Source organism: Otolemur garnettii, unplaced genomic scaffold (assembly GCF_000181295.1).
Source record: "Otolemur garnettii isolate 467f Iridium unplaced genomic scaffold, OtoGar3 scaffold00011, whole genome shotgun sequence".
Classification (NCBI taxonomy): domain Eukaryota; kingdom Metazoa; phylum Chordata; class Mammalia; order Primates; family Galagidae; genus Otolemur; species Otolemur garnettii.
In genome coordinates this window covers 29,247,508-29,272,701 of record NW_003852406.1, presented here as the reverse complement: position 1 = coordinate 29,272,701, position 25,194 = coordinate 29,247,508, and the positions used below count along the sequence as shown (strand labels likewise).

Sequence of the window (25,194 nt, the reverse complement as noted above, 5' to 3'; positions counted from 1 at the left end):
TGTCCGCCTGTTGCTTTGGACTGCGTGTAACAGAAAACCCATCTCAAACTTATAGACCCACGTAACAGAGTCCAGAGTTTGGGCAGCCTTGGGTTGGGTCTAGGAACTCACGAATACCAATGAGAACCAGATCTTTTCCTTTCTCGACTCTGCTGTCTACAGTTTGGGCTTCATCCTGACACTGTCAAGTTCCCCTCACAGCTTGAGAGATGGCTGCCTATGGTCATTAGGCTACCTCCTTCCTGATTCGTGTCTGGCAAGTAAGAATGGCTGCCCATCATTCTCTTTTGAAAACCACAAAGAAATTTCCCAGAAGCTTCCAGCAGCTCTCTCCTCATACTTCATTGGCTAGAATGGGGTCACATGGCGAGATACATGGGAAAATCCATAAGCCAGTCAGGCCTACCCCTTGGACTACATATTATAATTTCCCAAAATACATTGCTGTTACCCTGGTGGGATGAGATATCATAGATATGAGAGAATCACTCAGCATGCACCAGAGCCTTTAAGAGAGACAGCTCTCCATTCATAACCTTCAATCTAGAATTAGATCTCAATATCATCCAGCCTTTCTACACACTGTCTGGTTTGGGTAAGATCTGCCCTTCTGGACTATTCCTTCAAAAACTTTGTCAATTGGTGCTTTCATTCTGACCCATTGTCCTGGTGGACAGTTCTGGGGCTTTGTGTTTGAATGGGACTAGTGCCCCTTGTTTCTCATTCTCATTCTTTAGCATTGGACATCACCCCAATTTAATGGTGGGAAACTGAGGCACAGAACTGCCTCTCAGTGAACTAACCACCCACCTTTGGAAGAGGGACATTGAGTTTGCAAGAGGATAACATGGCACATGTCAGAAATTCTGTTTTCTCTGAACCAACCATAATACATTAAAGAGCTGGTTAATTGTCAGGGTCTGGGCAAGACAAGAGGCCAGAGATGACAAAAAAATAATTCAGAGAAGCCCAGAGTCTCCACCCTACTGAGGCCTGCAATCCCGTAGGAGAGATGATGGTGATAGCATATGTGTTGTGCAAGGCAAGGGTCACTATCCCCATCATACAAATGAGAGACAGAGTGCTGCCCATGTTTTTGGTGAAAAGAGAAAGCAGAGAGGGTCATGGGAGAGTACATGGAAAGTCTTTGTTAAAAGTAAAGATAAGGTAGGAAATGAAAGATATTCAGTGTTCAGTAAGGTACTTATTTCTGCCATTGGGTTCTGAAAGTTTAACCTGGGAAGTCAGGCTGGAAAGGAGAAGCCTGGCGGAGGTTTGGGTCTTGGTGGGGAGAGGGGGATAAAGGATTGTTATTACTTGGAGATAAGACCAACAGTACATTTCTGCCAGAACTTCACACTCAGAGGAAAAAACAAAATGGGGGCACAGGGATATTTTTTGAGATGTCAGGTTAGAAAAATAAGACACCCAATATAGCAAACATGTCTAAATAAGAACTGAAATAATTTTAGATACTCCAGCAAGCAAGGCTGTGGACAAAGAAAAGAGAGGGGTAGGGACCTACTAAGCCATGGCCCAAGGTACCCTTCTCTCCTTCCATACTCTCTAGCTTGGAGATCACATCTTCCAGGAAGTCTTCTGTCTCCCCACCCCACCCAGACAAGGACCTCACCTCAGTACACTGACAGCATTCTGCCCTCCTCGTCCACCACACTCAGGAGTGACACTGAGCTCTATTCCTCCCTTTACCAGTCTGTCTCCAGGCTGGGCCAGGTGCTCCCCCAGGGCAGGGACCATAACATTTAGGCCTGGAATGTAGAGATGTTCCAGGTGAAGCAATGGCATGAATGAACAAGTGAGCAGATGGGTGGGGCTGCATGAAGGTAAGGAGTAGCAAAGAAGAGAAAGCCCATGGTCCCCCATCTTTGTGGAGTCAGGAAACAGCCATAAGGGGGGAAATAGTGGCTCATGGCTCATGCCTCATGCCTGTGGTCTGTGGCTGGCCCACCTCTGAGCATCCCTGATAATTCTTGGTCCCTTCCACAAAGTCACCCTAAAAGGAAGAGATGAGATTTCAGAACATGCCAGCTTCACTTCATGCCAGCTAGACTTCAACATCTTGTTAGGAGAAGGAAAAGGCTTTGGGGTTCTTTCAGGGTTAAAGAGCATCACCCCTGCATGAGCACACACATACTGAGTCTGGCTGTATCTCAAGGACTATGAAGTCTTTTGTTTTTTTCTTTTCCTTTTTTCTTTCTTTCTTTTTCTTTTTGAGACAGTCTCATTTTGTCACTCTCGGTCAAGTGCTATGGTGTCATAGCTCACAGCAACCTCAAACTCTTGGGCTCTAGCAATTTTCTTGCCTCAGCGTCCCAAGTAGCTGGGACTACAGGGACCCGCCACAACTCCCAGCTATCTTTAGAGACCAGGTCTGGCTCTACCTCAAGCTGGTCTTGAACTTGTGAGCTTGGGCAATCTCTTGTTTTTTTCCACCAAGGAGAACAAAAACGAACTTCATTAATCCACTTTCTTGATGCCAGTGGGATTTGTCTCTATCACACCAGCTGTGCCCAGACCCCAAGCTGACCCTGTGACCCCAGGCTTCCAGGAGAGTTCTCGATGCCCCAACCAAGGAATAAAGGTTTAATTCAGATTTTAAAAATCCTGATAAATACAGATTACCTATTTTCCCTGTAGTCCAGGAAACCCAAAGAATTTGCATTGATTAAGAAGGCAATAAACTGACAGATAACTATTTTTCAGCAAAATAACTACCCATCCCTAACCTGCTTATGAGGCGCGGGTGACCACTAGATGGCGGCAGAGCGCCTCTGACCACCTGGGGTGGGGTGGGATGGGGGGGCATGCCCGGAGAGCTGCCCGGAGATGGGGAAGAAAGTTGAAATCCAAGGCCAGGGCCTCCAAGGAAAGTGAGCAGATATGGTTTCTGGGATGGAATGGGGCCCCCAGTCATCTGTGGAGGCACCTGGGATTAGGACTTTGGCTAAACAGAAGGACCTGGAGCATAGCCCACCGAGGATTTGCTAAACCTGCAGCAAACCCAGAGGGAGGTGGACTGGGGAGGAGTAGGATGCGCCTGAAGACTGTAGCTGATTGGTCCCCTGGGTCAGGAAGCTGACCTCAACCCAGGCACCCCTGCCCTCACTGCACAGCAGGAAGGACATTCTCAGACATGTGGCTGGTTCTCAGAATTGAGGACTCCAGGTGGGAGGTGTCCTTCTGGGCACTTGATCCAACAGCATCCCCTTCCCACCCCTAAGTCCAACTTGAGACCCTTCTCAAGGAGTTGGGAAGCCACTTGCAAGATGTGTGGACAGTGGCCTTGGCCCTCCCTAAATAGGGGCAGTCGGTCCCTGTGTGTGTTGTCTGTTATACCCATAGAAGGGGTTTTTGTGGCTTGCCACATGTAGTGACAATTTCTTCCTCTGGCCCTGAGCTCCTGCTCCTACATCCTGCTGTTTCCCAGAGTTGACATTTCTGAGGATGCAAGAAATCTGAGATTCTGGGACAAGCAAATGTCAGACTCTGGTGACCCCAGCTCCGCACAGCCTTCTTCCCTCTCTCCTCCCCAAGACAGCAGGGCTAACCTTTATCTCTGATTGCAGAACTGACGGTGCCTGCATGGAACTTCATTAGTTCCCCCCAAAGAGCTGGGAGAGTCACCTCTCACCTCTAGCCTGAGAGTTCTTATTTCATAAAGTGTGTTTGTGTGCACAACTAAGTCTGCATTCACCAGCATGGCTTGCCTCTTGGAATCGGGCACAGGGAACAAAGGGGAAGGTGGCAGTGCTTTTCCTGTCCTGCTTCTCCCTGGGAGAGTGAGAAAGAAGCCCACTAACCGTTTCAGATATTTAGTAGAAGGGTGTCCCTGTGGGCACCGGGTGGAGGGTTCTCACAGGATGAGATTATCGTCTCTTTGGAAAAGCTGTGCCTGTGAGCTCATTCCCCTCGCCGGATTTTTTTCTCCCTTCACTTGTTTTGCTTTTTAGAGTGGTCTAGGACGAGTTGCTCACTGCATCATCAGAGTTCACTTCTAGCCTGTGGGCTCCATGAGGATAAAGGCCCTGTCCACCTTCATGTGCACACCAGCCAACACAGTGCCCGGGATTTGGTGGGCACATAACAACTCTGTGTGGAAGGAATGAATGTTGAAACTTCCCATCTTCAGACAAGTAATCCCCATTCTAATGACTGTGACTCATCACGGTAGTAGGCAAACATGAGGGCACTGTATTACAAGCTTTGAATATGTTATTTTTAATATTTTAAATCTTCACAACAACCCTGCAAAGGCAGACATTGCCTTTAGGGAATTAGGGAACTAAAGCTAAAAGATTGCCTCAACTCAGCCAATGGTGGCAACTGTGATTTGAACACACTAGTTACCACCAAAAGACAAATAGATGAAAGAATCTGTCTTTCCCCACCACAACAGAGGAAAAAAGGACCTGCCTTTTAAAACAACTAGCTGAGTTAACATTTGTAAAGTCATCAGAACAGCTCCTGTTGTATAGTGTTTGTTTTCTAAATAAATAAAGCCCATGTCAACCAGAGAAGTTAGATTTCAGACACCCTCATGGCTTTCTCTGACAATATTTTAACCATCTGGAATAAATACAATAAAGAGTAGTAGAGTGGGGCCGAGGATATTCTGAGGACCATTAAAACCACCATCAGCTCCGGCTGTGCTGCCCAGGTCCCAGGTGCTCAGCATCAGAGAATTAGGACAGACAGGGCCTCAAAAACCCAATCCTGGGGTTTTAACCTGGAGCCTGGGTGCCCTTAGATGATCGGTCAGTGAAATTTAAGGACTCCTTGTACCCCTTGAAACTTTACGCACAGTGTTGTGGGTCTGGGCATTTTTCTGGAGTAGGACTGTAGTTTTTATCCATTGTTGGAAGCTCTGCAGGCCAAAAAGGCTCTGAATGGCTGGTCCCCCAGGGCAGACTGAGAGTGCTGTGGAGTGGAAAGCCCCAATGCCCGCTTCATTCCAGCTCCTGCCACCAGAAGTCTACCAGACTCATCTGACACCTTCCCTCAGCTCCTTCCCTGGGGAATCTGGTTGAAAAATCTCAGTGTGGGGCTTCAAGGGTCACTGGCATGGCTGCATCCAGGGAAACTGGCCTTCTGTGGTCTGCTGCCTGCCCTAGGGACTCTGTGACCCTCCACTGTCTGTGAGCACCTGTGCGGACAACTGGAGGATCTCCACGCCCCATACTCAAGCCACTCACCAGCTTACACCCAGGAGAATCAGTGCAGCCTCTCCCTGCCCCCTCTCTGTGTCCAGCCATGTGGGCTGTTCATGGTTGGGGTGGAGGATGTCATGGGGCAGGAACCCAGGCCCTTCCCATCCCAGTACCACCTGGTTCTGCTGCACCTTCCGGAACAGGGCTGATTCGTGCCAGGCTTGGGAACGCTGCCTGCCAGAGCAGTGACCTGAGCCACCTACTTCCAGGCTTTACTCACATAAATGATCCATCAAGAATTTGCCAAAGTTTATTTTCATACTCTGAGTCTAGAATTTTATTCTCTCAAACTTTTATCCAAACATTTAAGAATACAAAGAGAAACAGCAGCCTCCCCTCCCACCCCAGATTTTCTTGCGGCCTCAAGAGTGGAATCTCACTCACCTGCCAGGAGATGCCATCTGGTTGTTGGTATTTGCAGACTCTGGCCGCCCACGCTGGGCTCCCTGGAGCTGTCCCTTCGCTGCTGCGGAGCCAAGACAGGAAACTGGGAGACGCCTGCCCTCTAGTGGCTATTCTAGAGACACCACCACCCTGAGAACGAGCCGGAGGGACTCGATGGGGCGGCGCGCCTCAGATGGAAGGAAAGCGCCTTTCTAATTAAGGATTCAGTGCTGATTTCCCTTTTGCCCCACTAAGCCCCTCGAGTCATTACTTCACCACTCAGGGATCCACGGAAACTAGGCATATTCTATTTTGCTGCTTAAACACGGTCTCCTAGGAATGCCTGAGTCACTTGAATTTCAGAAAATTTTATTAGCAGCCTGGGATTTCTAAACAGGTCTGCCAGGAGGCCCAGAGCTTCAGCCCAAACCTCCCTCCACCGCCTACCCACCCTGGAGAGCTCTGGTATGGAGCCCTGGGGTCCACAGTCTCCCAGCATGGGTACAGTCCTACCCTGTCTCTGCCCTTTTCAAAGGACCGGCAAGCCCAGGGGGCTACTCCCCACACCGCCACACACTCCCAGCCTGCCTGCTTCACTGTCCCCTCAGTGCCCGCTTCACTGTCCCCTCAGTGTCCCTTTGCCATGCCCCCTTCACCTCTGAGATGCCTGATACTTCTTACCAAGCCACCTAAAGCAGCAGCTCTCTCCCAGCTCACCTGGGGTCTCCGTGAAATGCAGACCCTCGGTCAATGGGGTCAGGAAGGGCCGAAAGTGGTGCTGACACTGCTGGTCCACAGAAGCCACGGGGTATCAAGGACCTAGGAGAGAGATTCTCAGTCCGGTCATGCCTCCCCCGAGCATTGTACAGCCAGGGGGCCTGCACCAACTCACTCCCAGACAGGCACGGTGGAGGCGCAGGTAGCTGAGGGCAGAGTGTGGGGGCACAGTTGAGCTGGCACAGGAGTGGGAGAACAGGCCCAGAGCAGCCAGGGGTTCCTGGGTGCTGTGTTGGCTACAGCAGCATGTGGTACCCACTGCTGCAGGGGAGCCGTGTCCTCCTCCTGGCTCCCACGATTCTAGCGTTTCTCCTGGAGGTACTCTGGGGGCTGAGTAGAATTTTACCATAAATAGGCCCTATTTAAGTGCACATTTTAACTATGCCTGGATCGCTTCCCCTCCCTTCCACCGCCCCAGATATCTGCAAGCCTCACTCTCTTCAACTTTCTCCAATGTCACTTTCTCAGTGAGACTGACCTGACAGCCTTATTTAAATTACCAGCCCACCCTTTGCCATCCTGATCCCTCCACCACCTGTGCACTTTCTCCTCTGATGTACTCCGCTCATTACCTCGTAGCTTACCATAACTTGTTATCATTATTTTGAAATTATTTTTATTATGGACAATTGGTTTTTAAAAATTTCAGATTTATATGAGGGTACATACAAGTAGGTTACACTGTTTGTATTTATGAGGTGAAGTCCAAGTCGGGGCTGTGTCCTTCACCCAGGAGGTGTGCAGTATACCTGCTAGGTGGGAACTAGCTGCGTCCCCTCCCCACTTCTTGAATTTAATTGAGTTTTTCTCTCATGAGAGCATGTAGTTGTTTACCTACTGGTTTCAGGTTAGTATCAAGTACATGAGATGCTTGTGGTTTTTATAAAAATGTTTTATTACTTATTTATTTATGGAGACAGTCTCACTTTGTCATCCTTGGTAGGGTGCCATGGCATCACATCTCACAGCAACCTCCAACTCTTGGGCTCACGCGATTCTCTTGCCTCAGCCTCCTGAGTAGCTGGGACTACAGGTGTGCCACATGCTGGGCTGTTTTTAGAGACAGGGTTTCACGCTTGCTCAGGCTGGTCTTGAACCTGTGAGCTCAGGGCAATCCACCCTTGGCCTCCCAGAGCGCTAGGATTACAGGTGTGAGCCACTGTGCCCAGCAGCTTGTGTTCTTTTATGATTTTTATTATGGAAACATGAGAGTGTTTTTTTCATAGCTTGTTATGTTTATTATTTTACTCTCTGTCTCCCATTAGAGCACAGATGGCCCCAGAGCGAGGGGGTTTTGCCTCTTTTGACCCCAGTGCCTGCCGAGCATGTGGCAGGAGGGTGTCTAACTTTCAGGACTTCCAGACCTTCCCCTGCCTGGTTTCCAAATCCTTCCATCTGCCCTGTCCTCTGCCTGGCTCTTCCCTGAGATGGAGGAGTATTCTCTGGCATCAGGACCAGGCCAGCTAAGGCTAACTTCAGGCCATGGGGGCTCCTGCCACCCATCCGTATCTCCTTCTCTTGCCTCAAGTCCCCAAACTTGGTCCCCCTGTACTTGGCACCTACAGCTTCCCAGTAACCACCCCTGGTCTGGTTAGTAAGTTTCTCTAACCAAAAATAAAGGAACAAAAGATCAACATTTTAAATATCAATATAAAGTGACATTTCCCTCTGTTTGTCTGGATTTGAGACTCCTGTTTATAGAGAACTGAGTATACAGAAGTAACTGCTCCTGAGTGCAATGCTTTGTCCCATTCCCCTCTCCCCAGGGTATATGAGGCACAGAGGCGCCATCCGTGGGACGTGAAGGGGAGGCTTCCCACTCGCCACTTGGACAGGCTGCCATCCCAGGCACAGGGCCTTGGCAGCTGCCTGAAGGGCTGGGCTCCGATTTCAAATGACAGTGGCATGACATCAGTTTTAGGGGCCAGAGACACTGGACTGGGTCTAAGGGAGGATGCGGAATTGGAGCCGGTTCTCTGTGGGCCCAGGAGACACCACAGCCACAGTGTGGGGGAGGAGTGAACAGGCGGGGACAAAACTTCCAGAAGTGCTGCAGCAGCTCAGACACTGAGCTAGAACCAAACCACCCAGATCAGGGTGAGAGGCCTGCTGGAGAGGCAAGAAGGTCACACTGTGGGAAAAGAGGCGGGGGCGGAGGCCAGATAGGATCAGGAGGTGCGGAGGGCAGCCACAGAATAGCATCTTCTAACTCAAAGGGTCTTGAGTGCACAAAGAGCTACACAGCTGTGGGCAGCAGCCTTCAGTCTCTGTGGGCCGCCAACCCGGGTGGCCAGGGCTGGCCCTCTAAGCACCTGGGGGGCTTCCCGGTCAGGTCCTTCCCTCCTGCCCCTCTGGGACAGGTGGCTTCTGGCATGCTTCCCAACACCTCACTTTGGTTTCTTGCCCGTACCCTGGGCTTTTCATGCATTTCTGTGACCAAATGATGGCCGCCTTCCCCAAGGCTCCTCGAACCCTTCAGCTCTGAGTTTAGGGCTGCCAGAGTTAGCAAATAAGAGACAAACAAGACATCTAGATACATTTGAATTTCACATAAGCAACAGGTAAGTTTCGGGTGTGAATATATCCTGTGCAGTGTTTGGGATGTACTTATACTAGGACACTGTTGTTTATCTGAAATTTGAATTTAACTACGTGTCTTATATTTGATCTGGCAACCCTCTTGCATTCCACGTGGTTTCAGTCTGGGGTTTACCCTGCAGCCTCTTGTTTGTGGGTTGACTCATGTGAGCCTGTAAGAAAGTGGGAAGAAGGGATCCTGCTTTGGACTTCACGATCTCTCTGCAGGGGGCGGTGAAGGCTCTCATCCGTGGCCTCACAATCAGTGTGGCCCCCACTGCTTTTCCCTTCCTGTTTTCAGCTTGTCCCTTAATGAGACACCTTCTCTCTGACCTGGTGGCCTCCTCATACCTTGCCTCATACACTCTTGGACCTTGAAGGGTTCACATCAACCCTCTCCACTCCCCTGTCAAAATGATCTCCCCGCTTCCTTCATCACCTGTGAAAATCCTACCTCTCTTTCCAGGACCAGCTTCCCAAGTCTCGGGCCTGAACCCCAGTCTTCAAATTCCCCACAGAGCTGAGAACAGGGCCTATTATTCCCATAGGTGTTAGAATTTTTTCCAGAAAGACTCAAATACGCCCAGTTTCTTGCCAGATTTCTTGAAGAGCTGAGCTTTGTCCCACCTTCAAGTGGCTGGGGACTCCTTCAAACTCCCTGGATGGATTGCGAGGAAGAAATCTCTGCCTTGAAGTGTTCAAGGTATTCTTCAGAGAGAAGGGGGCACCTCGAGGCAGAGCCCCTCCCAGCCCAGTGACACTCTTGGGGTCTTTGGGAGTGGGCGCTGGCCCTCCTTGCAGAAGACTTCAGCAGAGTGACTTCCTCTGGATGAGAAGGATGGGGGTGACAGCTGAGTGTTTGGGCAATCACAGACTTACCATGATGGTACTTTATAGGTCAGATACGTTCTCTCATTTATCTTTCAATAACCCTATGAATTTAAAAGTATTATTCCCATTTTACAGATGGGAAAGTGGAAGCTCAGAATGATGAGGTGGGGACATGGTCCCAGAGTGGCTGCAGTCAGAGCCAGAAACAAGGACTCCCTGGCTGATGCTGTCTCTACCCTCTCAGGATGCCTGCTTCTTCCTCAGCAAGGGAGAAAGGCAGGTCCAACCAAACCAGTTTCCCCAGCCCTGTGCTCCCAATCCCCTCAGAGGCAGCTGTCTTGTGTTCCTGAGAGAAGGGAATGAGATACCCTTAAGGAATCCACCCAGCTCTGAGATCCTGTGGCCACTCACCGATCACCGCTTCCAAACCTTCTCAGGAAAGATTCTGTCCTTGGTGGCTTCATTTTTGCCTATGAACATTCAAGATAGTATAGTCAAGAGCTTTCCCAAAGAGAATCCATGGAATACCAGTCTCACCAGATTCTTACTCTGTGACCAGAAGGGTGCCCTAATTCAACAAGTTTGGGAGACACTAACACCATCATCCCCTGTGGAGCATGATGAGGCATAATAGCACAGTAAAGGCTCTGAAATGTCCTGCAGAGAAAAATCTCCATTTGACTTTGTCTGAACCAAATTTTCCAAAACTTACTCAACCACAGAAACTTTAGTATCAAGTGACAATGATTAACATTCTGTAGAACTAGTGTTCCATACAATCTGCTTTGAAAAATAGGGATTTTATTCAAGTCTGTCTTTTGACAGCTGAAGATGGAAAATCCATTGGCTAATTCACCGAGCATGTATTAAAGTCAAATTGAGGCTCTCTGAAGGCCAGAGCCCATGCTAGGTTCCGAAATATAGAATGACACAGCGATAATGGCTCATTTTCACGTAGCTCTTGCTGTACAGGCAGACTCCACTAACCCATGAGATGTTGGTTTCATGCCCATTTTAAAGGTGAGGAGACTGAAGCACAGAGATGCTGTGAGCTGCCAAGATCAGCAGGAGATGTCTTTGCTCTGTACAATTCTACCCAGTGGCCTCTGGGATAAGGCTGTGTTTCATCGAGAAGTAGAGCCAGGTGGAGCCCAGGAGGCATGAGCTTCTTTGGCTTGAGAGCAGGGCTGTGGCTGGGACCCACCCCTTTATCCCGTCCATTCTCAGTCCCTCTTTTTCCCACTCTTGTCCCCACAGGTCTAACTGGCTGAAGCCGTGCTGTGGGCAGAGAGCAGCCGTGTGGCAGGTATTTTTGCTCAGTGCAAGTCTCAACAGTTTCCTGGTAGCCTGTGTAATATTGGTGGTGATTCTCCTGACTCTGGAACTTCTAATAGATATAAAGCTTCTCCAGTGTGAGTAGCAAGAGAGATACATATGCAAATACGTATGATGTCGATATTCATGTGCATCTGAGCCATCAGGGGTCCCCAACCAGCAGATCGGGATCTCCCGCCAGTCACTGCTGCTCTGTGCAGCTGGCCCCAGGGCTCCAGGGAGCTGCCACTGGGAAGGAAAGGCATCTGGCAGCTCCTCTCTCCATCTCCCCAGCACCACTTTGCCCTCCCCACCCAGTGTGGCCTCTGCAGCCCACCCCAGCATTCCACAATCAGAAACTGATGAAACTAAAAAAAAAGTTGGGGACCCCTGTGTGCATCTTTTTCTTATTATTATTCCCATGTGGAATTTTCCAGGTTGGAATTTTCTGTAGCTTAAAGACAGTTCCCATTTATGGAGGCATATCGCCTGGTAGTGGCTAACAATGGCAGAGACCGTGATGACAATGAGATTCTTTGTGTTCTGTAACCAGCCGTAAGCTGGCAGTGTCATTTACATATGTTATCACAGTCTGGAAAGCACTTTTTCGTATATTTGACACTGATGGCAACTCTGTGAGATGGGCATGGCTGACATGATCCCATGTTACAGACCAGGCAAATTAAGATTTGGAGAAGTTAGAGACTGGCCCTGTGTAAGAGTAATAGGGCTGGGACTTCAAGCTACCAGGTCTTTTAACTGATTGGCTAATTCTCTTCCCACCATAGGTCCTCCTGGTGTTTGTCCTAGTTCCCCATTAAGCCTAATGCACATGTGACTTGTCCCTTCTCTGACCTGGATGCCCCGTGGCAACGCAGCTGTCAGTGTGGAGGCCTGCTACCTGCCCCCTACCCTGTAGACAGTGTCTGGTGCACCACAGAGGCAGGGGCCAAGCATTTTGACTCTTGGCTGGGATGCTCGGACGAGTGAGTGGTTTCTGGTATAGCTCCTCATGCTCCATATTTCCCTGAGTCAGAAGGTAGATCATTCAAGTGAAAATTTAAAAGAGGTAAAATTGTTGGCCTCAGAGAGATTTCCTGGCATTGGCAAAACCCAGGGCTGTGGATTCAGCCACCCCCAGACCCATTTAGTTGTCTTGGGCTTGTTTTCTCAAACACCCCCATTCCTTTCTGGAGCCTCTATACTCAGGGTCTATCGGAGCTGCCCCCAAGTCACGTTAGCCTTCTGTGCTCTCTGCAAGAGATGACAGTGAGCGCAGAATTGCTTTTGTCTGATAAGCCTAGTTGGCTTTTATGCAGCTGGTGGCCCCTTGGTTCCTATTAAAGTATCTTCCAGCGTAAAGTGACCGGTGCTGGTTTTACACTCAACCTGTCTTCAATTAAACCATGTTGTCTACTTTCCCTCCCGCTCACCCGCATGGTCTGCTTTTTATGAGATCTGACCATAACAGGGTCTTTCCTTCCCTGTGGTGGATTGTCCTCAGGGCCCTCGGCTGCTCAGGTTGTGACAAGGCATTCAGCAGAACTGAGAACCCAGCCGACACTGGAATTTTGCTTAAAATTAAGTATCCAGGAGATTGATTTTGGTGGGAGATCCAATAGCAGCTCATAAAAGGCATCTTAAATTCCATAAAACGCACAATCAGAGATTTATTGCTCTTCTAAAGCAAACCGTAAAAAAAGGCACAGGAATTCATTTGAGAGATAATGGGGAGAGATTTTATGTTTTCAGAATCATCTGGAGGTCTCTTCAGAGTCACGCAGGCCTCAGCCTCCTGGTCCCCACTGGTATTCACATTGCTTGTCTGGGGCTCATCTTCTGTGGGTCATATTGGCCCAAAGCCAGGGGACCCCCGATTTCTCCTGCCTGAAACCTGGTTTTCAGCCCCCTTGCCCTGGGATGTGCTCTCTGACCCAGTTTTTCTCCACCCCCAGGGCTCACAGATCCCAGAGTGTTGGGAAAGGCCTTGGGGTCCTCTCTTTCAGGTCATCCCTCCCCTCTGATGGCACTGGGTCTTTGCCTCTGGCCTCAGGGGACTCTGAGCAGCATGCCCAGGCCTGGCAGCAGCCCACTCAGGAAGCAAAACAGGGGTGTCCTCCACAACATTCCTGCCCCTGCCCCCCTCAGTCCTGCCCTGCTGTCCCTGGATATCCAACATTTCTTTTAGGCCTGCCTGCTGGGGCTCCCCCAACTCTTCATCGAAGCTCACCTGTCCCTTGTCCCGGCCCAGCACCCTGAGGTGCCAGCTGAGAAACCATGCCATGCTACGGCTCAGAGGCTGATGGGGCTTCCTGCGTTCTAGAAGGGCCATCCAGAGATAATGCCCTCACTCCAAGGACTGACTGTCAGAAGGTGAAGTGGGGGTGGTCAGTGGCTGACAGCTCTCCCACTCACACTCCAAGATCTGGAAGGCAGCTGGGGCAATGTGGCAGTTTGGCAGGCTGCTGGCTCCGCCACTGTCGGAAGGGAGGCTGACACCCCACGCCATGCCTCTCCCAGGCCTGCTCCAGCCTTCTCTCTCTGAAATATCCCGGCAAACATGGCCATCTCTGCCGCTCTGAGTTTTCAGAATGAAAAGCCAAAGTGAACTTGAGGCCCACTGACTGTGCATGGCACTTTAGGGCTGGCCTGGGGGGTGGGTTTCTGAAAGACCAGCCTGCCTTGACCAGAGCTGCCTACCCAGGTGGGAAAGCCACAGATTTCCTTATAAGCCCCCTACAGAAAAGTCCCCCACAGACTGAGCAGGAGCTCAAAGAGGCGGGAAGAAGGAGGTAGCCCTTGGGCTGGAGGAAAGAAGAACAGCAGTGCTGTTCCCAACAGCCTTCCACCTCCTCCAGGGCAGCCCCCTGTTCCAGCTGCCCTTGTCCCTGACCGTATCTCCACCAGATCTAAATGCTCTTGCCGGCACCCCGGTGTCCCAGAGGCCTGCCTTGAGGCTGCAAAGCCCCCTCTACTGACACACATAATTCTTTGCTCCTAAAATGGGCCCCTGTTGTGTTTGTTGCAGTTTCCAGCGCATTCCAGTTTGCTGGTGTAATTCACTGGATCAGCCTGGTCATTCTCTCTGTGTTCTTCTCAGAGGTATGTAGAGACTTGGGCCCTATCACTCCCTCTGTAGGGTGATTCCCATCCTAGGGAAACCAAGATTTTCTTTCTTTCTTTCTTTCTTTTTTTGAGACAGAGTTTCACTATGTCACCCTTGGTAGAATGCCATGGCGTCACAGCTCACAGCAACCTCAAAGCTCTTGGGCTTAAGCAATTATCTTGCGTCAGTCTCCCAAGTAGCTGGGACTATAGGTGCCCACCACTGCTGTTTTCTTGTTGCAGTTGTCATTGTTGTTTAGCAGGCCCAGGCTGGACTCAAACCCATCAGCCTCAGTGTATATGGCTGGCACCCTGCTCACTGAGCTACAGGCACTGAGCCAAGAGTTTCTTCTCTAAATATTTCCTAGAGTCAGGCCCTCTGTTAGCCCTGCTGCTGCACAGAGGGGGCTGCAGTGAGGCGAGCTGGGTGCTGCAGTAGGAGATGGCACAGGGAGCAGCCAGGATGCACAGAGGAAGTCAGGGAGGTTTGGCCCCAGCAGGGGACCCCTGAGTGGAATCCTGGAGGATGAGCAGGTGTTCTTCAGGTGAGGGGAGGGTAACAACCTCTGTGTAGGTGAGACCGAGCCTGACATACTGAGGGACAGCAAGCTACTGGTGTGGCCGGTGACGAGCAGAGCTTAAGGCCGGAGAGCCTGGAGGTGGGAGCAGTCCAGAGATTGTGACTGTGGCCGTGGCCCTGGGCCCTTAGTCAGCCTGACCTTTGGGGCCAAGGCATGCAGAGGGGGCAGAGAGGACAGGGTCATGAAGCCGGTGGTGAACTTGAGGTGGTCCTGCAGGTGGCCCTGGAGCCTGACTGGGAGGGGAGATGCCCCTCCTTGTGAGTAAAGGGGCACATTTCCAAAGTGGTGGATCATGAAGCATGGACACCTGTACTGCTGGAGGCGGCTGGTAAAGGCCAACTCTGCATGGCCATGTGTGTGCAAGGGAAAAGAGAGAAAGCCAGCTGGTGGCCCTGGGCCACTGGGCTTTAGTGCAGGACCTGAATAGCCCAGAAGTGTCCGGGAAAGCAGGATCCCAGTGCACGCCTCTGTTTCACATAGGGGTGAGTGGTGCTTCCTTCGAGCAGCTCCTATGCTGTGGAAATGATACTTTGGCCTGCATTTGGGGCTGCTGCAGGCAGGCTTTATCCTGTCCAGTGGGTGAAGGACAGCAGAGGCAAGGTCAGCTGGCCCCTGTCCTCACCATAGGCACACAGCAGCCCATGAGGAGCCCCAGTGGGGCCTTAGCATGGCTCAGCAGACACAGGGGAAAGGCAGCAGTGAGTGAGGCACAGAGCCAGCCAGGAACCACAGCAGAGCTCACCAGTCCTGGGGCTGCTACACTGGAGGCACTGGGCTCAACCCCCAGAGCACAGAGGGGACCAGCAGGGACAGAGGCACTGGCATAGGGAAGATGTGGCGTGATCAGGGAACCCACAGAGTGGGAACCCCAGGGTCCTCTTGTGGGCCAGTGCCAGCCTAACAATTTTGCTTCTCTCCCTCAAAATCAAGGGAGGGCTGGACTGTGGGCATTGAGTCAGAATCTTGAGTCTGGGTGTGGGATGTGGTAGCTTGGGCAGCGGGCATTCCAAAACCAGAACATTCTCTTCCTCAGGACTTGGCTGGTGAGCCGGGCCTGAGGCTCAGACCATGAGGGCAGATCCCAACACTGTCTTCCTGGGAAGTATCCCAACCAGCTCACTGAGACCATTGCCCTGGAGGTACCTCAGACCCCCCAAAACAGAGTCCCTGTTCCCCAGCTTGCTGCCCCCCGGGAGGGTCCTGCCCTCCCTGGCCTATGGTATCTGCTGGCTGGGATTCCCTCCCACAAACGCATGGGCCGTGGCCAGATGTCTCCTTGATGCAAAGCTTGGAAAATGTGCCATGTGTCTGCAACTGCCAACAAAAATGTTTAATCAGTTGCTGCGGTTCTTCCCCTCTATCCCTCTGCTTTGGTTTTATTGGCTTTTGCAAAATTTATTACCCAGCGTTAATTTGGCATTCCCTTCCTGTCACTGCCGGAGATGAACCACCTGAAACAGACAAGCCCCTGTGCATAGACAGCACAGAGCCCCCACGTCCACCCCCACAGCAGGAAGGGGGATTCCCACAGCTCAGGGGGGAGAGCTGGGTCTGCGGGAACCTGGGGTAGGTGGACTGGTTCCCTTACCTTGACCTTCTCAAAGATGGTGAGGGGGTGGAGCCAGGCAGCAGAGTGGCAGGGAGCCCTGCCTCACCCAGTGCACCCTTCCCAGCATGAGTGGAGGGCACCACATGGGAATCTGGTGACAGGGCAGCCCAGCTAGTGAACGTGGGTTTCCATAATCTCACAGAGAGAGAGCCCAGGAGAACCGAGTGTCAGAACCTTATCCTAGAATGGTCTCACCCTTCCCTTGAGAGTATCTGTGCCCTTGACATGACTGGCACACCTAATAGGAAGGGCCAGGGAGCCCCGCATCCCTCAGCAGTGGATCAGGCTGTGGGGTTTACTGGGATTTGCCCATCGATGCTAACAGTGCTCTTTAAAGCACTGCAAGATGAGGACAGCAGCCTAGGGCACCACTGCCAGTTACAGCCTAGGGCACCACTGCCAGTTACAGCCTAGGGCACCACTGCTCTGGGTTCCTAATCTGGTCCCTGACCACTGACCACCTCCCTCTGTGACCCTCGAGCTGGTAGTCTGGGAAGGGACCAGGAATCTGGAGAAAAGATCAGGACTAGGAACTGACCTCAGACCCAGAACAACTGGCACTCCCTCCTCATCTGGGAGAAGGTCTGTCCCCTGCTTTCTTGGTAAAGGGACATTGCTGTGGGTGGAGAGAGCATAGGGCATCTCTCCAAGCCTTCTGGGACTTGGTGAGTGGGCCTTAGTTCACAGGGATATTACAAGGTCAGAGCCTGAGCAATATTCCACCTGTCCTCTCAACTGAACCTGCAGATAGCACTGGGTGAGGGTGGGTAGGTCACATTCTAAGAGGTGAGAAAACCTGCCCAGGGCCTGCAGGAATGACAGGCTGGCCCAGGCACAGGTCCCTGGGTGGGTGAGCAGTCCTGTGCCCCAGGCTTTGGCCATCCCAGAGCCCTGTGGGCTGCTCTGTTCTGTGCGGGCCCCAGAGGACAGAGCTAGACCCAAGGAGGGAAAGTGTGAGGCTGGACTGGGCTCAATCTAAGGACATCTGTTCAAATAGGCCAAGCTGTTCAACAGCCAGACAGATGCATCCCACAGTGGTAAGAATGGGCACCCCTCAGTTGAGCAGGCTGTACAGGGAACAAGCTGGGTGCCCATGAGGTTTCCTGAGCCCTGGAGTGCTAGGTCAAGCAGGGTCACTGCACTTCCACGTGGCCTGCAGCACGAGAACGACCAGAAACCTTTGGAATCCAGACAGAGAATCCTGCAAACAGTTTTTCCAAAGTGCAGCCCCACCCTTGGCTGAGACCAGGCCCAGCTGGCCACTTGGAACCAGAGAGCCCACTGCTCTTCTTCCTGAAACTGCATGCGTTCCCAGGGCCTCCTGGCCACCCCGCAGCAGGGCCCCGTGCAGGCTGGGGGGTGTTGGCCCCTCCCTGGGCTATGGAAAGGCCCAGGCAGTCCCAGTCCCTCCTCCCTGGGAGGAGGTAGCTGACCCCTGCTGGCCTTCTGGAACGGGGACTCAGGTAACTGCTGCTGCTGCTGACTCTTCTCCTTCCTCCTCCTCCTCCTGTTTGTCCTCCTCCACTTTTTCCTCCTCCTCCTCCTCCTTCTGCTGAGGCAAAAATCTCCCAGCATAACCCTTTCATAGTGTGAGTCCCATAGCATTTAGTTTGTGCATGTATCATGTTATACAACCGTCTCCTGTCTAGTCTCAAAGCATTCTCATCCCCCAGAGGAGACCTGATACCCATTAGCAGTCACCCCCTACTGTCCTTTAAGCCCACCCCCACCCTGCCCCTGTGCACCCCCACACCCCGCCATCCGCCCTTTGTCTCTGTGAACTTCTGGCTCTTCATGTAAAGAGCTCATAGAATCTGTGGTCTGTAGTTGGCTTCTTTCACTTCACATATTGTTGTCAAGTTTCATCCACATTGTAGCAAAGGAATTCAGTACTTCCTTCCTTTTTATGTCTCAGTAATACTCCATCGTATGGCACACCACGTTTTTTTGTTTGTTTGTTTGTTTTGAGACAGAGCCTCAAGCTATCCCCCTGGGTAGAGTGCCGTGGCATTACAGCTCACAGCAACCTCCAACTCCTGGGCTCAAGCGAGTCTCCTGCCTCAGCCTCCCAAGTAGCTGGGACTACAGGCGCCCGCCGCAGCCCCCGGCCATTTTTTGGTTGCAGCCATCGTTGTTGTTTGGCGGGCCCGGGCTGGGGATTCGAACCCGCCACCTTAGGTGTATGTGGCTGGCGCCTTAGTCGCTTGAGCCACAGGCGCCGAGCCACACCACGTTTTATTTACCCATCCATCAAGCCTTCTTTTTTTTTTGAGACTGAGTCTCACTCAGTAGCCGTGGCATCATAGCTCACAGCAACCTCAAACTCTCGGGCTCAAGCAATCCTCTTATCTCAGCCTCCTGAGTAGCTGGTACTACCGGTGTGCACCACAACACCTGGCTCATTTTTCTACTTTCACTAGAAATGTTTCTCATTCTTGCTCAGGCTGATCTCGAACTCCTGAGCTCAGGTGATCCACCTGCCTGAGCCTCCCAGAGTGCTGGGATTACAGGTGTGAACTACCATGCCCAGCCCAGGTTATTTCTTCTTAGGAAATAGCTCAAGCATACTGCAGACAGAATGAGTCACCTCACACACACCTGCCTTCCTGTCCCCGGCTTTGTCCAACCCTAAACAATTTGGCAATCTCCCCCATTTTCAATGGCTGCACTTATGCCCCTAGTTTAACCTTCATCTTGGACTTGTAGGAGGTTTCCAGTTTTCTGCTATGATAAACAACATGAGCCCTGAAGACTCAACCCTTTCCAGCACCCCCAAGCATGGATTTAAAAGAATTTCCTAGAAGCAGGAAGGAAAATGGATTCCCAGGTGTTCCTGCAGCCCTCCATGCTTCCTCAGGGAAGCTCCCTCCTGCCCATGTCCTCACCGTCTCTGCCCTCACCCAGCACCACTTCTGGCTGCCAGTTGTCACGGCTTCTCTGCTCACCCATGTGGCCCGCTTAGTCATGTAGACTGACAGTGCAGAGGGAGGGACAGCCAGCCTGAGTCACGCCCGGGCTCGGAGCCTCCAGGTTCAGCTTCTTGCCGCTGTGAGTTCCTGGGAAAGTCATTTCGCTTCTCCACGTATCACAGTTCCTCCTCTGTGAGAAGTAGTTACGAATACCCATCTTGGGGGGATCACTGGGACAGACAAGATGATGTTTATAAAGTTCCTGTATTAGGCTGTGTTCTCCAGAAAAACGAATCCAACAGGAGATAGCAGTACACACAGTGCCGGAGGCTGAGAAGTCCCAGGCGGTAACGACAGGTCATAGCTCTTCACAAATGGAAAACACCCTCCTATTCTCCACCCCTCATCTCACCCTGTGCTCCCCTTGTGCCTTCCACAGCTATTCTGGACAAATCAGCTTTCTTTTCGATGGTTTTTATTGCTCTGAAAACTTAGGGTTTACCTACTTTCACTCTAACAAGCCACTTACTATTTCTATATTCACTTTCTTTGCAGTTGTTTTTTTTTTTTTTCTTTTTTTGGCCAGGGCCGGGTTTGAACCCACCACCTCCGGTACATGGGGCCAGCGCCCTACTCCTTTGAGCCACAGGCACCGCTCTGTACATTCACTTTCTTTCCTCACAGACTGAGGCTCAGGTGAAGACATGTTTGCAATTTTATTCAAGATAGAGTTTACATTTCTCCTTATTTGTTGCTGTGGAGTGATTTTTAAGAGGAGAAAGAAATAGTTTTGCCTTTATTGCCTTGCTAATTGATTTTTTAAACTAAATTTTGAAATTTATGGTATAAAACCCAAATAAAAATGGTTTTGCTAATAATGCTTAGCAAATACCATCTGTACATGATTGTTCTAAATTCATGTCAACTGACATGATCACTGTCTCAGTGACATTTTAATTTTATTCTTTCAGAAATATTGTCTTTTTTTAATTTCAAAAAGTAAAACACAGTTTTGGTATCTTTGTCTTACCTCAGATTAGCAGAGGTATTTGTATTTGTCAGATGGCTAGCCATGAAGTCGGGCTAACAGAGTAACCCAGTGAACTAATTACCAAAATCGGTGATATCCTTCTGTCCTGCTGGCTCACAGAAGAGCTCAATTCAATGCTATTGTCTTAGCATGTTTTTAATAAATCAAAACATTTTATTAATGAATTTTAAGACTGACTAGTAAGGAAATTGAGAGTCTGAACATTAAAACAGAGAATAGATTGAGTTGAATTTTTTTATTAATTCACTATGAAACTTGTTTACCTTAAACTATTCTGATTTAATGGATTTTTGTCAGACTCCCAGAAGACAGATTATTTCCCTGCTATTGGTAAGCTTTTCTTCAAAGTATACAGATAAGAGTTACACATGTCTGGTGGGGCATCGTAGCTCATGCCTGTAATCCTAGCGCTCTGGGAGCCAAGGCAGTAGTATTGCTTAAGGTCAGGAGTTCGAGACCAGCCTGAGCAAGAGTGAGACCTTGTCTCTACTAAAAATAGAAAAAATTAGCTGGGCATTGTAGCAGGTGCTTGTACTCCCTGCAGTAAGTTATGATAAGGCCACTACACTCCAGCCTCAGTGATGTGAGACTCTGTCTCAAAAAAAAGAAAAGAAAAGAAAGGAGTTCTACATGAGAAACAGCAGAGGCTCACACCCTGAGACAGTACTGTATACATTTAGACAAGACATGTAGGTCCCAGTCGGAAATTCTAGAATGGGAACTTGGAGAGCTGGTGAGGAAGAGATGATGTAGCGATATAGGCTTGGATTTATGACAACGACAACCCTTTCAACAAGTGAGGAGGTGGGTTCTAAGCAGGAGAGGAGCGTGGGGAAGTTGATGCTTTACAGAAGTCATCCCGGCAGCTGGGGTAGAGCAGGGGCTGGAGGTGTGGGGCAGACTGGAATTCGGAGACCAGTTAGGAGGTATGGTTCAGCTGGTGACAGGTTTGAACAAAAAAGTGGAAGTGAGAATGGAGAAAGGGAAAAGCTGGAGAGAGATTAAGAAACTAAACTTGGCTGGACTTGGGAATTGATCTGTGTGGGGAACAGGGAGGGGATCTGGCTTAGTCAGTCAGGGGTGGTGATGCTGTTTGCTAAGCTGGAAACTGCTGCCCAGGACAGAAGCCAGAAGGGTGAATTTAAGGGGCTCCAGAGAAGCTAAGAGTGAGATTTTTTCCACGGAGGGGAGTAACTGGGAAAAGAAGAAACTGGAGCCCTGGCATGGACAGAGGAAAGGAAAACTGCAACGGTGACTGAGAAAGTGTAGCCAGGGAGGTGGAGAGGCCAGAGTGTGGGTATCCTGGAATGAAAAGGAGCCCTTTCTCAGCACGGCCCCTGTGGCACCGTGCGTGGCTGACGTAAGTTAGAGAAATAACGAGATGTTACTCACTGGATTTGGCAACAAGAGGTCGTGGATAACTAAGGTAAGCAGTTTTACTGGAGCAGGGGGCTTAGGTCAGACTGCAGGTGCAGCCTGTTAAGCAGAGGTGCGTTTTAAGAAGACCTTTGCCTGGGGGAATGTGAGAGAGGACAGGGGAGACATGGGTTTGGAGACTGAAGCGTGCTCGTATGCTAAAAGGAATTCTGGAAGTAAGCCTCATACATCTTGTGTATTTCAGTCCCTCTCCTCCTTACTCAAGGTCTGGGACCGTGCTCCAAGCATCCACCTGAGTCCTATAACTGGCTAACATTTGGTCATGCGTCCACCACCCCATGCTCTATCCTCCCTGGGGAACTTGAACACTTTCTTCTAAAGTAGCTGGGAATATGGTGCCAAAATGAACCCAACACCGATGCTGTCAGTTTCCCTGTGAGCCCAGAGCCCATCAGCTATGATGTCTGGTCATGGGGTTCACCTTCAGACCCCAAAAGCAGATGTCACACTGGGCAGGAGTGAACGCCAAGGCATGAAAGAGGAAGGAGGCCGGTGGGTCTGCTCCTGTTTTAGCAACATCTAATCCCAGGGGGCGCTCTTGTGCTGTCCTGCAATCATCACCCTCCCCTAGCACCTGTCACCTGGCAAACTTTTCCTTTACTCAGCAGTTCAAGACTGGTGACAGTTTTCAGCCCCTGCAAAATTTCTTATGTTCTTAGTTTTACCTTGTAGTTGGATCCTGGAATCAGTGTGTTCCACTTGCCGTTCTGGTTTAACCCCAGGGAAAACTTGCCCAAGAGCAGATCTGCTTCTTGACGAGGGAGCCAGGGTCAGCCCGGAGTGCCAGGTGGGAGTTCCCTGGGCCAGCCTGCTCCCCTGAGCCAGGCACCACTGCACTCCCCTAACCTCCACCCCCTCCTGAGGTGGGGTGTCTCAGAGCTGGGTTCTCACTCTGGCTTGACCCTGACTCTGAGCCTCCCTTCCCCTCTAGGGGCAGGAGGGTGTTTCCTGAGCCCTCCCCACAGTTGCCTTCTGTTGCTCTGTTGCCGTGGGCTGAGCTAGGAAGGAAAGGCTCCTGGAGGAGGTGGGCTGTGGACAGGCCAGCAAGAAGAGAGGCAGGTGGCCAGCTATCCAGCTGCTCCGCTTGCTTCTCTGGCCCCACTCTGGCCCATACAACCATTCAATGTCTGTCCCTTGTGGAAGCATTGGAACTCCACATGTACTGCTTTCTGTGCTCCCCCGACCAGCTCCCTTCCCCATCCCCCAGCCCAAAGCCCCGGGGCCACAACCTTTTCAGCTAAGAAGACTGTTGTTTTTTGAGAAGCATAATGATTCCTCTTGTGTGAGGTCTCTAAAGGAGTCAAATTCACAGAGGCAGAAAGTAGAATAGTGGTTGCCAGGAGCTGGGAGGAGGGGAGAGTGGGAGTTATTGTTTCATGGGTGCAGAGTTTCAGTGTGGGAAGCTGAAAAAGTTCTAAGGATGGACGGCGGTGATGGTTGCACCATGTGAATATACTCAGTGCCACTGAGCTGTATACTTCACGGTGGTGAAGATGCTGCATTCGAGGTATGTGTATTTACCAAGCAATCATCCTTGGTTGAGGCCTTGTCCCCTTCTGTCCTAACCTGGACTTTCTGTTTTGGGAGCCCCAAAATTGGGAGTTTGGGTTATTGAAGCATTTCAGAGGAGACAAATACCAAGTTTAAACCTCAGCACAATTAGAGGGATTGAACAGCAGCCAAAGAAATCAGGACACTATGCGGCATTCTCACACAGCTTGGGCACGTTCAGAGCCGCAAACCTTTGGTGCAAATACTGACTTCATCGCTGACAATCTGTGTCACATCAGGCAGCTTCCTTAACCTCTCCAACCTTCTCTGTAAAATGAGAATCACAGGTGAAAAGCCCTGTCCCAGGGTCTGGCATTTATTGGCATATACTACATGACAGATGTTATTCTCATAAATAATTAGAAGAATTCTGTCATGTAACCTACCTCTCTGGCAGAATGAGAAACTGAGGCCCACAGAGGGGAGCTGACTTTCCCAAAGCCACAAAAATAGCCCAGTATTGAGCTGTGACCTCAAGATATCTTGGATCCCCAACCAGATCTCTTCCCACCCTTGGGACCTGTCTTGCAGTTAAGCATAGGTCCAGCAACCCAGAGATTGGGAAGCCATAAAGGAGTGGATGCCAAGCTGCTACACATCCCTCACTGTACTCAAAGATCCCACCTTCTCAACCCTTCACAGAAGTGAGGATCATCCTTTATAAGGAAGAGGGAGATTTTACCAGCCAAGCCTTTTTGTGGCATAACAAGTATAGGTGATGATCCATGGAGTGTAGGCGGCTTCACTGAGTGCAGCAGGCTGGCCTTGTACCACAGGCATGTGGAAAGGGGACAGTTGGTGTGAATTACTGTGCATTAAAGTCATCATTGCTCAAGGAAGGGGCTACAGAAAAGTGTATCAGGATCACATAAAACCAGCTTTTAAGAAGCTTCTTCAGAGAAAGATGTAGTCTTGCTGAGGAAACCACTCCTGAAGGCAGCAGCATTTAGGAATCATGGGCCATCCTTGAGTTACAAATATCCAACTTACTTAGAATTCACAAATGGAGATTGTTACAGGTAATAGGTAAATGTACCTGTTCCAACTTATAAGCAAATTCAGCTGCACTACCTATCTCATCTGTAACCTGGAGACTGGCTGCATTCACTGGGGCATGTGTTTGCTCACTCAGGGAAGAACTCCTTGGGTAACCAGGCAAGGCTGTCGTGGTGTCTTGGGGCTTCTGCCTTGTTGCCTGACCCTCAGATGAAGATGGCTTACCATCACACCTACACACCCATGTTCTAGTTTGGGGGAAGAGAGAAAGTGGAAGAAGAGTTGAAGCTATTTAGGTCCACGACCCAGAAGTTGTACACAGAGCTTCTGCTCATCAGCCATTGGCCAGAATGTAGTCATGTGGCCACTCCTGGGCTCAAGGAAGACTGGGAAATATAGTCTTTCACCAGGCAGCCATGCAGAGGCTTCCATCACTGTGGGAGAGAAGAGTTTGGGGGTTGGGAGGGGAGTCAACTGCAGCCTGGGCCACATGCAAAGACAAGTAGGTAGGAGACAGAGATTGAATGTTTGAATATTTCTAAGTGGTTTAGGGTATGAAGAGCGTGGAAAAGAGGATGCAGGAGAGGGAGGCAGAGTCCTAAGTATCATTCCAAAGGATCTGGAGTGTGTTCTGTACCAGGAGCTCTGAAGGGTTCTGACAGAGGCAGGCACAGATGGTGCTGGGTGTGCCCAAGGGTGTCACAAGGATGTGTGGAGGAGCAGAGGAGCCAGAGGTGGCTCTGGAGCTGGGGAAGGGGCTGAACAGGGCTTCCAGACAGTGGAGGCTTTTCTACATGACTGAGCCAGGACACAGAGCTCTGCATTCTGAGCTCTAGAGTCTTCT

At 50.5% G+C, this 25,194-nt stretch overlaps 1 protein-coding gene across 1 annotated transcript in view; it reads left to right on the top strand.

Annotated features, from left to right (window-relative positions):
• Positions 1-25,194, top strand: part of TMEM266 (transmembrane protein 266) — a 143,031-nt gene that overhangs the window by 87,330 nt on the left and 30,507 nt on the right. Inside the window, exons 4-5 of the mRNA XM_012801870.1 lie at positions 11,055-11,209; positions 14,140-14,213. Coding sequence (XP_012657324.1) covers positions 11,055-11,209; positions 14,140-14,213 — 229 coding nt within the window. The remainder of the gene's footprint in view (positions 1-11,054; positions 11,210-14,139; positions 14,214-25,194) is intronic.